Source organism: Anomaloglossus baeobatrachus, chromosome 4 (genome assembly GCF_048569485.1).
Source record: "Anomaloglossus baeobatrachus isolate aAnoBae1 chromosome 4, aAnoBae1.hap1, whole genome shotgun sequence".
Taxonomy (NCBI): Eukaryota; Metazoa; Chordata; class Amphibia; order Anura; family Aromobatidae; genus Anomaloglossus; species Anomaloglossus baeobatrachus.
In genome coordinates, this window is record NC_134356.1 from 309,028,929 (window position 1) to 309,042,283 (window position 13,355).

Here is a 13,355-nt window from a genome sequence, read left to right on the forward strand (position 1 = left end):
AATATAGTATGCATGGTATGGCAGCCATACACTGATTTGTGCAGTAATAAAAATTGCTTTACAAAAAAAACTGCATATACACACACATTATATACGTACATGTAGTACATATGTATGCAGTGTATATATACCACAGTAATCTCAAACTAGCTGTATTACAATGACAATGAGCTTGTGACCACCAGTCGGGATTTGATAGAACTGGAGACAACAGCATGAAAGGGCAGTAAATCTGTGTAAATATTAATCCAGCTGTGGATCACATTTTCCAGGGATGTCTTCAGCACTTTGAAATGTTATCCAGTATTAGAAATATTAAAGTTATCACTGAGATAGCTGGATAGATAGATACTTACCAAATAAGCGTTGATGAAAAAGAAATTTCCCAGCGATTAATCCAACTATGATGGCAACAAGCCAAAGGATGACTTTAAAAAAATTCCAACCTCCCCCTGGATACTTAGTCATGATGAAGGAAAAGCAGTTCCCAACAACAATGACATTGGCTTCTGTTGGGCTATGAGACACAGGATCCTCAGCAAAAATTAAGAAATTAAAAAATGTCACCAAGTAAGCAATAACTATCCGTGACCACGGATGCTGGAAATAATAGCGGAAGTCTTTAGCCATCCTTGAAATCTTCTATATTGGCCTGCAACATAAAAAAATTATTTTCAGTACTCTTAATCTGAATGATAATAGCACACACATTGATGGGAATTCTCGTCTTGCTGAGTGACCTGATTGAGTAGCGGTGACACAGATGACTTATTTTTGTCTTCACTACAGGTACCAGAAATAGACTGAAGTCTCTTTGGGAAGAAATTAACTGTTTCCACTAATTTAATGACCTTCTAAATATTCAAAACACAAATTAGTATTTAACCTATGCACAAATTTCATATATTTTTTAAACAATTACATACTTGTTTATTATGGGAAGGTAATTCTCATGAAAATAAAGTTTCAAATATTAAAACGAAATATTGCTTGATAAAGGACCAACAAGGTTTGAAATGCGACAAGGTGCACTCACTTTCCCCAGGTTTGCCATTTCAGGTATGCAAATGTAAACAATGCAAAGATTGAACCAACTTCTCCCCTTTTTATCTGGGTTCAGGTGTGATTTTCATATTGCCCACACCTGTTACTTGCCATATGTGAGTTTGAATGAGCATCACATGCTTGAAACAAAGTTGCTTACCCACAATTTTGGAAAGGTGCCAACAATTTTGTCCAGCCCTTTTTTGGAGTTGTGTGTGAAATTATGTCCAATTTGACATTTTTTCTCAGTTTTTTTTATGTTATTCCAGTACAAAAAAGGAGGAAATCAACAGGTGTATAACAAAACCTATGCAATTGTAATAATTTTCTGGAAAAATATTAAATTTTCTGCAACAATTTCAAGGGTGCCAACTCTTTCGGCCCTGACTGTACTATAAAGAATATTATACCATAGTTTATAGCTTTTTTGTAGTACCAGCTGCCTAAGTTATTCTATAAATATAGATTTTTCTGTGGTTAGGAAAAATAAATTGAATTTGATTTTGCTAATCTTATACATGAAGTGTATGAAATTTAGACCGATGCCCCATCCTCTTAAAGCGGTTGTGAACTACTAGGACACATCTGATTCCAAATATTTGCACCATGCAAAATAAAAAAGCCTGTACTCACCTGAGGTGCTGGTGCCATTCCCGGCGCTCATGTTCCCAGGGCTCACATGACGGCTACTGTCTCCCTACCTTCGGACTCAGGAGCAATCAACAGGAAGTGAGAAACAGCCGCAGCGCTCACTTCCATTAACTTATTTGTCCGAAGGCAGTGAGGCAGAAGCTGGCAGTGACGCGGAGATTGCATGATGTCACAACGTCAGATGAATTCGGGGAACGCAACTGCTGGAACGGTGCTGGCATGTGAGGTGAGTATAGGCTTTTTTTATTTTACATGAGGGAAACAGGAAAACCCCTTCTGATTTCACATTAGAGGACAACTGCTTAAAGTAAAGCTGAGTCACTGTACCAGACACAGCCTAAGGATAAGAGTGGTGATGTTCTAGGGAAAAAGGAAGAGTTCTAATCTCCAGCAACCTGTTTTACCTTTCATTAGTCTTGTAGAGTCCATTGGACCCAAATCAAGTTTGTTTTTTCATATTTCCGCAATATGGAAGGTAGGTAACCATCTGTTTTGGTAACTAGCTAGCTTGGTTCCCCTCCGTCCTTGTAGTATTGCGAGACACAACGTCAACTACACTCACCACAGCAACCCCACGCGACTTAGGCTATGTGCGTACGTTGCGTAATTGCATGCAGTTACACTGCGATATGCAGCGCAGCATAACTGCATGCGTCCTGTGTCCCCAGCATAATCTATGAAGATTATGCAGGAGCCGTGCGCACGTGGCGTTTTAGAGTGCAGCGCTTCGGCTGCTGCCCGAAGCGCACGTTCTAAGAAGTGACATGTCACTTCTTTTGTGCGCTCTGCCTGCAGGTCCCGCTCTATGTTTTTCATTACGGACTGTTTCTGCAGCGATTTGAAGCGCACGTGTGCTGTTCAAATCGCTGCAGAAATGTCTGCAGGACAGAACACAACGTGCGCACATAGCCTAAGAGTGGAAGTATTTTGGAGTGACTAACTGAAGGTTGACTTGTTAAATGTATGTCAATAGGTCATTCTTTTGAAATACATTTGGCACATATAAACTTCAGGTTTGTTATAGATTTAATTTTGATACCTGCCTTATCTTACAAAGAAAGCTGGCCGTAGACTCAACTAAAAATTATAAAATGGGCATGATTTTTTTAATCCTTGCATAATAGTTTCAAATAGAAAATTCTAGAACTTAACCTAATCAGGAAAATGATTTCATGTACATACTTTCTAATTAGTAACTCTATCATATTACTAGCAGTAGTAACCGGCATTGCCCATGATAGTAACTCACTGTTCTTAGCTGTAACAAAATAGAACGAAAAATTGTTTTGCACATAAAAGTTACAAACTAAATAGACAGAAATTTTATTATAAAAATAAAAAAGTAAAGTAATAGAAGCATGTCACATCATATATTGGACACAACAGATATTCAACACAAACTAACTAAATTATTACTCAAGTAATGTGAAGTACTTTATCCGCAACTTCTTGTTTCCTCCATTCGAGTGTTTTTCTGGATGCTTTCCATGTGTAGTACTTCGGTACATCACAGTAGAGAATTGTTTCTGCTAATGGATCTTGTTGACAAAGTTAAAAAAATGTCAAGAGGGTGGTCCTAGGTGTTGTTAGAAGCTGCTGGTGCAGGTTTGCTGGGTCAAAGTAAATCCTCTGTACATTTTGCAAGCAAACAGTGAGATGCACAACTGAAGGGGAGGGCTCATGGCTAGAGAACCTAGTATTCTCCAAACAGCTTCATTGCTACTGATGTACCTGCCGATCTGGAATGCCTATACTTCATCAATAATCGTTCCATTTTTCTGGAGCTCAAAAACTGCTTGATCACTTCCTTTGTGGACATATTTGCATATATACTTGATTGATTACACGGAGTGGCAAGATTCAACGTTGATGCAAGCCTGGAAACTTTTTGAGAGCAGAGGGTTGTCAGGCACCACCCACTTGTTGTCAATTTCTATCTCTTGGAGTGATGTTCCAACCCGCATTTTGAGCTTTGCTTGAAAACCACCATCACCTGGTTTTCTTCTTCGGTAGACTGGATAGCCTTCTTGTCCTTTTGTGTTTCTTGGACATGGTTTTGCGGGTAATTCTTTGAACACCTGCCATCAACCAGGCAGGAAGAATTTTTGTTGAGGTTCCCACAGGTGTCAACCAGCAATGGGTCATTCTCAGGGTCTGGCATTTCGGTTCTGATGATATTGTCAATTTCGGTTGGTTGTATTTCTTATTTCAGCCAGATCAAAATATGGGCATGAGGAAAGACTTTTTTGCCATTAAACTGAATACATCGAGCACTGTGTTTCACCATAAATGTGTGCTTTTGTGATCAGATTAATTATTTTTGTGAGTTTTCTTTTGAAAACACGAGCAATGATGTTATGGCGATTCAGTGTTTTGACCTGGTAACAGGTGCCCTCTGATTTCCTCCCAATCAGGATTGCAAGTGAAGGTAATAAAAAGATCTGGACGGCCATTCTTTCTCACATAAGTCATTGCATCCTGCGTGTATTTATGCATGTATTGTCAGCTTCCATTGACAGTTGATTGAGCAACGACCATTTTATCAAACTCATTTGGATCAGCATCATTTGCCCCAGCATCTCTAAGTTGAATGTATTCCTCAGCTCTGTGTTTCTTTTTATTTAGTTGGATATATAGAGAAGACGTTCTCGATCATTGCATACATATCAACGATGAATTGGTGGAAGAGGTGTCTGCATTTGAGTATGTGATTTTCCTCAGCAACTCTTGTCATGATCCTATAGGCATAGAAGTCCATGGCTGACACTTTTTTCCATGAAAGGTTGCCTGTTGCTCCTTTTCTGAAGCACAATGTCACGGCTTTGAAACTCAGTCCCACAATCAAGATAGCTATCTCATCAAATGTGGGGGCATTGAAACGTCGCTGATGCTCACCTTGTGGTGTTTTGTCAGCTCGGATTGTAACTTCGTAATGGTCACTTGGCATTCATTCAAGTGGAGTCTTGAAAAGTTGACCATATGGATTGTTTAAGTGAAGGAACAAGTTAGTGACAATATCAAGTCAAGTGTTTGGAATTAAATAGCATATCTGCTGAGCCTCTTCTTCTACATTACCCATGAGTATAGTTGAAAAAATTGAGCTTATTTTCTTTGTACTGGAAGCAGTGAGCCAAATGAGTGGTAAATCTGTCCTTGAACTTTCAACGTGGGCATAAATCCAGTTGTAAAAACTTCTCTTGTTGCACCAAATGAAGTCAGTTGGAAGCAGGAGTTGTACTTCCTTATGTTGTCCAAGAAACGCTTTGATGTTGCAGTGGTGTCATCAGAGGCTTCAGGGGATTAGGTGGTTGCAGGATAGGATGACGTTTTACCTTGCCATTTGTACAGCATAAACCTGGCGGTTCATCTTTCACCTTCAGGGCATTGCAGTACATGTAGAGCACATCCAGTGTTAGTTGATGTCTGAGTGGTAGTAAAAGGCAGAATGTTTTAAAAATCCAACCTTTTCTTGTGTCCTGGCGGAAGCAATTCCAATTCACTTACTGGTAAGTGGTTCTTCTCTCTGCTGAGATGTTTCAGTGGCCCTGAGGAAGCAGATCTTGTTCTTTTGTCTGTAAGTCTTGCTTCTCTCTGCTGAAAGGTTTAAGAAGCTCTTGAGGAAGCAGCTCTTGTTCTCATGTCTGTCAGCCTTGCTTCCCTTTCTTCAGGTTGGTCATTGAGCCGTAATACAGCTTTTCTCTTAGGGGTACTTTGCACACTACGACATCGCAAGCCGATGGTAGCAATGCCGAGCGCGATAGCCCCCGTCGCAGCTGCGATATCTTGTGATAGCTGCCGTAGCGAACATTATCGCTACGGCAGCTTCACATGCACTTACCTGCCCTGCAATGTCGCTCTGGCCAGCGAACCGCCTCCTTCCTAAGGGGGCGGGTTGTGCGGCGTCACAGCGACGTCACACGGCAGACGGCCAATAAAAGCAGGGGAGCGGAGATGAGCGGAATGTAACTATCCCGCCCACCTCCTTCCTTCCTCATTGCAGCCGGGACGCAGGTAAGGCGATGTTCCTCGCTCCTGCGGCTTCACACACAGCGATGTGTGCTGCCGCAGGAACGAGGAACAACATTGTAACATCGGTCCTTTTGAAATTATGGAAATGACCGACCCTACACCGATCATACGATTTCAACGCTTTTGCGCTCGTTAAATCGTATCCAAAATGATTTACACACTACGATGTCGACAGCGACGCCGGATGTGCGTCACTTTCGATTTGACCCCAGTGACATCGCAGCTGCGATGTCGTAGTGTGCAAAGTACCCCGAAAATTGTCTAATCAAATTCCTTTTCTTACGGAGTATTATTGTCTGTAATTGACAGTATATAAAACGCCACACAATTAGTATATAGGTACAGTCATGTTGGCTAACCGTCACCACCGTAATCATATTGGAATCACACTGACATTAAAGCTCTCTTATACAAAGAATGACCTTCGTTACCTATAGCAACCCGTCAGAGCTCCCATTAATGACCTGTAGCAAAATAGAAGCAGAGCTGTGATTGGTTGTTGTAGGCCACCTGATAAATATCTAAACTGTCAAAAAAGCCAATATATTAAATCACACATCCAAACAGTTAGTAAGTGTTTCTTGGGGGTGAATAACTGTAAAGTGCAGAGTGAAAATTTCCTCTCAAAACATAGTCTATGACGTTCCCTGAGACAAATGAGGTGTCTGTGCAAAATTTCGTGATTGTAAATGCGACGGTGTGAATTCCTTTAGTGGACGCATACACACATACATATACACACACACACACACACACACAAACACATATATATATATACTCAGCTGTATGTCATAATTACACGTTTATGATCAAGACTAGAAGGTGGCCCGATTCTAACGCATCGGGTATTCTAGAATTTACGTATTGTGTAGTTAATATATGTGTTTTGTTATATATATAGATGTTGTGTGTAGTTGTCAGTGTTTGTGTAGGGCGCTGTAAATGTTCTGGGTGTTGTCTAGGTGGGGGTGTGTGAGAGCGGCGTTGTATGTGTGTTGCGTTGTGTGTGTTGCGTTGTTTGTGGAGCGCTGTGTGTCTGCAGCGTTCTGTGTGTGTGGTGCTGTGTGTGTTGCGCGGTTTGTGTGGGTGTGGAGTGCGTGTGTGTGTTTTGGGGGAGGTATGTTTTGTGCAGTGTGTGTGTTGTGCGGAATGTGCATATATTTATGTATGCCGCGGGGTTTGTGTGTTGGGTGTTGTGTGTGTGCGGCGTTGTCTGTGTGTGTGTGGGTGTCTGTGTAGGGCGGTGTTTGTGGTTCCCAGTGTGTGTGTGGTGTGTTGTGCGGTGCGCGTGTGGCGCTGTGTGTGTGTTTTGGGGGGAGGTGTGCACCCCCATCATGCTCCATCCCCCATGCTGCGCACCCCCATCGTGCTCCTTCCCCCATGCTGCGCATCCCCATCGTGCTCCATCCCCCATGCTGCGCACCCTCCATCGTACTCCATCCCCCATGCTGCGTACCCCCATCGTGCTCCATCCCCCATGCTGCGCACCCCTCACCGTGCTCCATCCCCCATGCTGCGCACCCCTCATCGTGCTCCATCCCCCATGCTGCGCACCTCCCTTCGTGTTCCATCCCCCATGCTGCGCTCCCCCCCATCGTGCTCCATCCCCCATGCTGCGCACCCCCCATTGTGCTTCATCCCCCATGCTGCGCACCCCCCATCGTGCTCCATCCCCCATGCTGTGCACCCCCCATCGTGCTCCATCCTCCATGCTGCACACCCCCATTGTGCCCCATCCTCCATGCTGCGCACCCCCCATCGTGCTCCATCCCCCATGCTGCGCACCCCTCATCGTGCTCCATCCCCCATGCTGCACATCCCTCATCGTGCTCCATCCCCCATGCTGCACACCCCCATTGTGCTCCATCCTCCATGCTGCGTACCCCCATCGTGCTCCATCCCCCATGCTGCGCACCCCTCACCGTGCTCCATCCCCCATGCTGCGCACCCCTCATCGTGCTCCATCCCCATGCTGCGCACCTCCCATCGTGTTCCATCCCCCATTCTGCGCTCCCCCCCATCGTGCTCCATCCCCCATGCTGCGCACCCCCCATTGTGCTTCATCCCCCATGCTGCGCACCCCCCATCGTGCTCCATCCCCCATGCTGCGCACCCCCCATCGTGCTCCATCCTCCATGCTGCACACCCCCATTGTGCCCCATCCTCCATGCTGCGCACCCCCCATCGTGCTCCATCCCCCATGCTGCGCACCCCTCATCGTGCTCCATCCCCCATGCTGCACACCCCTCATCGTGCTCCATCCCCCATGCTGCACACCCCCATTGTGCTCCATCCTCCATGCTGCGCACCCCCCATCGTGCTCCATCCCCCATGCTGCGCACCCCCTATTGTACTCCATCCCCCATGCTGCGCACCCCCCATCGTGCTCCATCCCCCATGCTGCGCACCTCCCATTGTGTTCCATCCCCCATGCTGCGCACCTCCCATCGTGTTCCATCCCCCATGCTGCGCACCCCCCATCGTGCTTCATCCCCCATGCTGCGCACCCCCCATCGTGCTCCATCCCCCATGCTGCGCACTCCTTATCGTACTCCAACCCCCATGCTGCGCACCCTTTATCGTGCTCCATCCCCCATGCTGCACACCCCCATTGTGCTCCATCCTCCATGCTGCGCACCCCCCATCGTGCTCCATCCCCCATGCTGCGCACCCCCTATTGTACTCCATCCCCCATGCTACGCACCCCCCATCGTGCTCCATCCCCCATGCTGCGCACCTCCCATTGTGTTCCATCCCCCATGCTGCGCACCTCCCATCGTGTTCCATCCCCCATGCTGCGCACCCCCCATCGTGCTTCATCCCCCATGCTGCGCACCCCCCATCGTGCTCCATCCCCCATGCTGCGCACTCCTTATCGTACTCCAACCCCCATGCTGCGCACCCTTTATCGTGCTCCATCCCCCATGCTGCGCACCCCCATCGTGCTCCATCTGACATGCTGCGCACCCCCCATCGTGCTCCATCCGACATGCTGCGCACCCCCCATCGTGCTCCATCCCCCATGCTGCGCACCCCCCATCGTGCTCCATCCCCCATGCTGCACACCCCCCATTTTGCTCCATTCTCCATGCTGCACATCCCCCATTGTGCTCCATCCTCCATGCTGCGCACCCCCCATCGTGCTCCATCCCCCATGCTGCGCAGCACCTCTCATCGTGCTCCATCCTCCATGCTGCACACCCCCCATCGTGCTCCATCCCCCATGCTGGGGCCGCCGGGGGCGGGTCCGAGCGTGGCAATGTGTGCCGGGGGCGGGGCTGAGCGGGCGAGGCGTCAGCGTATGCCGGCTCCCTGCACTTGTGGACCGGGAGCCGGTGTACGCTGGTAACCATGATACACATCGGGTAACTAAGGGAAGCGCTTCCTATAGTTACGCGATGTGTATCATGGTTACCAGCGTACACCGGCTCGGTCACGATCCCAGCGGGGCCGAGCGTGCCAACGTGTGGCGGGGGCGTGCGGGCGAGGCGGCAGCGTATGCCGGCACCCTGCACATGTGTACTGGGAGCCGGTGTACGCTGGAGCGGGGCCGACTGGGCGAGGCGTCAGCGTATGCTGGCTCCCTGCACATGTGTACTGGGAGCCGGTGTACGCTGGAGCGGGCGATGCGTGCGGAGGGCCGGGGCGAGCGGCTAATCCATGCGGGGGGCGGGGCCAGACCGAGGCGAGCGGCCAATCCGTGGGGGGGCGGGGCCAGGCCGAGCCCAGCAGCCAATCCGACAGTTGTCACTCTAACGACACTATCACGGTGACACAATTTTGGAGCAAGACAGACAGACAGACAGACAGAATAAGGCAATTATATATATAGATGATATATGTATAGAATTCAAGGGATTTGAAAGCGTTGTAATAGGTTTGATAGGTTAATAGAAATGGTGTCATATTGATGACCAGAGCTATGTTATAAACTTAACAAGTCAGGAAGAACTGTAAAGTCAGGCTCAAAGAAGTAGATCTGAAAATGAATAAGGTCCTATCCTCAGGAATCTACTGTATATGATACTTACCTTCTCAATTGGCAGCAATATGTTCAACAGCAGACACTGAAAAGATTTAACCTGATGTTTAAAAACCAAACAAATAAAAAGAAAGGATTTCACAATCCAGCACAGTAAATGCGCCTTTCCCGTCAATGTGACTTACAAAGAGAACTAGCCAGACTGGTTTTTCAGAATGTAAGCACATTATATAGAATGTACAAACCTGTAAATGCTGAGCACATTACAAATGTAAAGTCTTACCTCTCTCACCTAAAGGAAACCAACCATCAGGATTTTTCCCTATAAACTAGAGGCAGTGCCATAATGATGCTGGGGTGGTGATTACAATGATACCTTTAGATAAATCCGAGGCTTTATTGCAGAATAATCCTCTTTCAGACCTTCAGAAATTATATCATTTGTGCACAGGTTTGAGCATCGGGGCGGGACTTTATAGGTCGGGTCTAGAGTTGAGCGGATTGCTAATAATCCGGGTCCAGCGGATCCGTTGCGGGTTGCCCCAGAAGTCCGAACAAAAAACAAAAACCCGAACCCAGATCGTCCAGGCCGGACCCGGATCGGAACCTGAAACCGCGCGGATCCGGACTTTTACAGTCAACACTAGTCGGGTCCTCTTTGGTCATTCCTGCCTCTGCCTTGCCTCCTTTTCAAAATTAAAGTTTATGCTGCCACCACCATTACCGCTGTTGGTGCCGCGTGCGCCTTCCAAGTATTACATTGTATTCAATAAAATAGAGCCGGAATCACTGCATGTGCATACCACGATCTCTAACACCATTTTACTGAGGACACTGTGGAGATGACTATGAACAGCAGTAGCGCATGCGCTGATGAAAAAAAAAACAAAACTCGGCATATTCAATCTCCACAGTGTCCTCAGTAAAATGGTGCCAGAGATTGCGGTACGTGCAGATTATATTCAATAAAATGGCGCTGGAATGTCACATTACAGTGGTAATGGCGGCACAAATTTTAAGTTAAGAAAAGGAGGCAAGGCAGGAGGAGGAATCATTGCAGAAGACTCGACCTACATAGTCCCACCCCAAGGCACAACACAAATTACATCATTTCTGAAGGTCTGAACAAGGAATCATTTGCAATCAAGCCTCGGATTTCTCATCTAAAGGTGTCATTTTAGTCAGCATCCTAGTGCCATTATGGCACTGTATCTAGTGTATAGGGTTTTTATTTCCCGTTAAACTGGTTTATAAAGTCATGGCAGAAAATGTTGGCACCCTTGAAATTCTTCCAGAAAATGAAGTATCTTGTTATACACATATATTTCGTTTGGAACAACAGAGAAAAAAAAAAGTAAGTTGAACATAATTTCACACAAAACCCCCAAAATGAGAAGTAGTAAATTGTTGGAACCCTCAAGTTAATATTTCATTGCATACCTTTATAATAAATTACTGCAATCTCTTCCTATAACCATCGTCAAGCTTTTAAGCTATGTGCGCACGTTGCGTAAATTCATGCAGTTACGCTGCGCTTTGCAGTGCAGCGTAACTGCATGTGTCCTGCGTCCCCTGCACAGTCTATTGAGATTGTGCAGGGGCCGTGCGCACGTGGCGTCTCAGAGCGCAGCGCTTCGGCTACTGCCGAAGCGCTGCGCAAAAAGAAGTGACATGTCACTTCTTTCCTGCGCTTTGCCGGCAGCTCCTGCTCTGTCTATGGCAGGAGCTGCAGGCAGAGCGCATGGAATCGGCGCTCACTACGGACATTTCTGCAGCGATCTAAAGCGCACATGTGCTCTTCAGATCGCTGCAGAAATTTCTGCAGTGAAGTACGCAACGTGCGCACATAGCCTTACACTTTTCAACTGGAATTTTGGACCACTTGTCTTTTGCAAACTGCTCCAGGTTTCTCCTATTTGATGGAGGCTTCTCCCAACAGCTATCTCACCACAGGTGTTCAAAATGGGATTTAGATCCAGACTCCTTGTTGGCCACTTCAGAACTCTCCAGCGCTTTGTTTTTATCCATTTCCGGGTGCTTATTGAAGTATGTTTGAGGTCATTGTCCCGTTGGAAGACCCATGACCTAGGACACACAGCCAGCTTTCTGACACTGGACACTACATTGCAAGCCAAAATCCTTTGGTAATCTTCAGATTTCATGATGCCTTTCACACAGTCAAGGCACCCAGTGCCAGAGGCAGCAAAAGGACCACAAAACATCTGTGAACCTTCACCATATTTGACTGTAGGTACTGTGTTCTTTTCTTTGTAGATCTCATTCCATTTTCGGTAAACAGTAAACTGATATGCTTAACTAAAAAGCTCTATCTTGGATTAATCTCTCCACAAGATGCTTTCCCAAAAGCATTTTGGCTTAGCCACGTACATTTTGGCAAAATGCAGTTTGTTTTTTTATGTCTCTGTCAGCAGTGGGGTCCTCTGGGTCTCCTCCCTTAGCGTTTAATTTAATTCAAATGTCAATGGATAGTTCACGCCAACACTGATGCATCCTGAGCAGGACAGCTTGAATTTCTTTGGAACTTGATTGGGGCTGCTTATCCACCAGCCAGACTATTCTGCATTGCAACCCTTCTTCAATTTTTCTCTGCCGTCCATGCCCATGAAGATTAGCTACAGCGCCATAAGTTGTAAACTCCTTGATTATGTTGCGCACTGTGGACAACGGAACATCAAGGTCTCTGGAGATGGACTTGCACTCTTCAGATTGTTGATATTTTTCAGCAATTTTGGTTCTCAGCTCCTCAGACAGTTGTCTTATCTTTCTGTTCTCCATACTTAGTGTGGTACAGACAGACACATAATGCAAACATTGAGTAAACGTATTCCTTTTTTATCTAGTTTCAAGTGTGATTTTCATATTGCCCACATCTGTTGATTGCCATATGTGAATTTGAACGAACATCACATGCTTGAAACAAAGTTGTTTACCCACACTTTTGGAAAGGTGCCAACAATTTTGTCAGGCCAATTTTTGGAGTTCTGTGTGGAATTATGTCCAATTTTCCTTAATCACTCTGATTTTGTATTGCTCCAATACACACAGAGGAAAACATGTGTACGACAAAACATGTGTAATTGCATTAATTTTTGGGAGAAATACTTAATTTTCTTGAAAAATTTCAAGGGTACCAACACTTGTGGCCGGTCAAAATTGGCAACTATAAGCTGCGGCTACCACCAGTGGGCTCCTATGTACAGCATTTCACCATACTGTATATAAGAGCCCAGGCCGCTGTGTAGAATGTAAAAATCACTTTATAATACTCACCTAATGGGCGATGCAGTGCAGACCGGTCGGAAGGGTGTCTCCGTTTTCCGGATCCAGCGCCTCCTGTTTCGGTCATCTTTGTCCTCCTTCTTCTGAAGTCTGGGTGCACAGCTCGTCCTACGTCATGGACACTGTCCGGCATTGAGGTCCCGCGCAGGACCTCAATGCCGGCTACTGTGCATGGGAAATTGGAAAGCTTCATTTGCATCCCCTTTCCTTTAACGAATATAGTGAATAAGCCATAACCTTAACAGGCTAATTAAGGTCTGAAACCTTGTTCAAAGTTATATGAGCCTACAAATCTACAAGGTTGCCTAAACTTTTGTATTGGCTCATTTTTCTTTTTGTATTTTTTTTT

At 46.1% G+C, this 13,355-nt stretch overlaps 1 protein-coding gene across 2 annotated transcripts in view; it reads right to left on the reverse strand.

Annotated features, from left to right (window-relative positions):
- TMEM117 (transmembrane protein 117) overlaps positions 1 to 13,355 on the reverse strand; it is a 478,554-nt gene that overhangs the window by 462,232 nt on the left and 2,967 nt on the right. Inside the window, exons 1-2 of one of the 2 annotated variants that reach the window (XM_075344968.1) lie at positions 9,756 to 9,809; positions 357 to 652 (exon numbers count right to left, since the gene is read on the reverse strand). In XM_075344968.1, the coding sequence (XP_075201083.1) occupies positions 357 to 630 (274 nt within the window). In that variant the 5' untranslated portion in view covers positions 631 to 652; positions 9,756 to 9,809. Of the gene's footprint in view, positions 1 to 356; positions 653 to 9,755; positions 9,810 to 13,355 lie in introns of those variants that run through there. The other variant, XM_075344967.1, reaches the window with a different exon arrangement.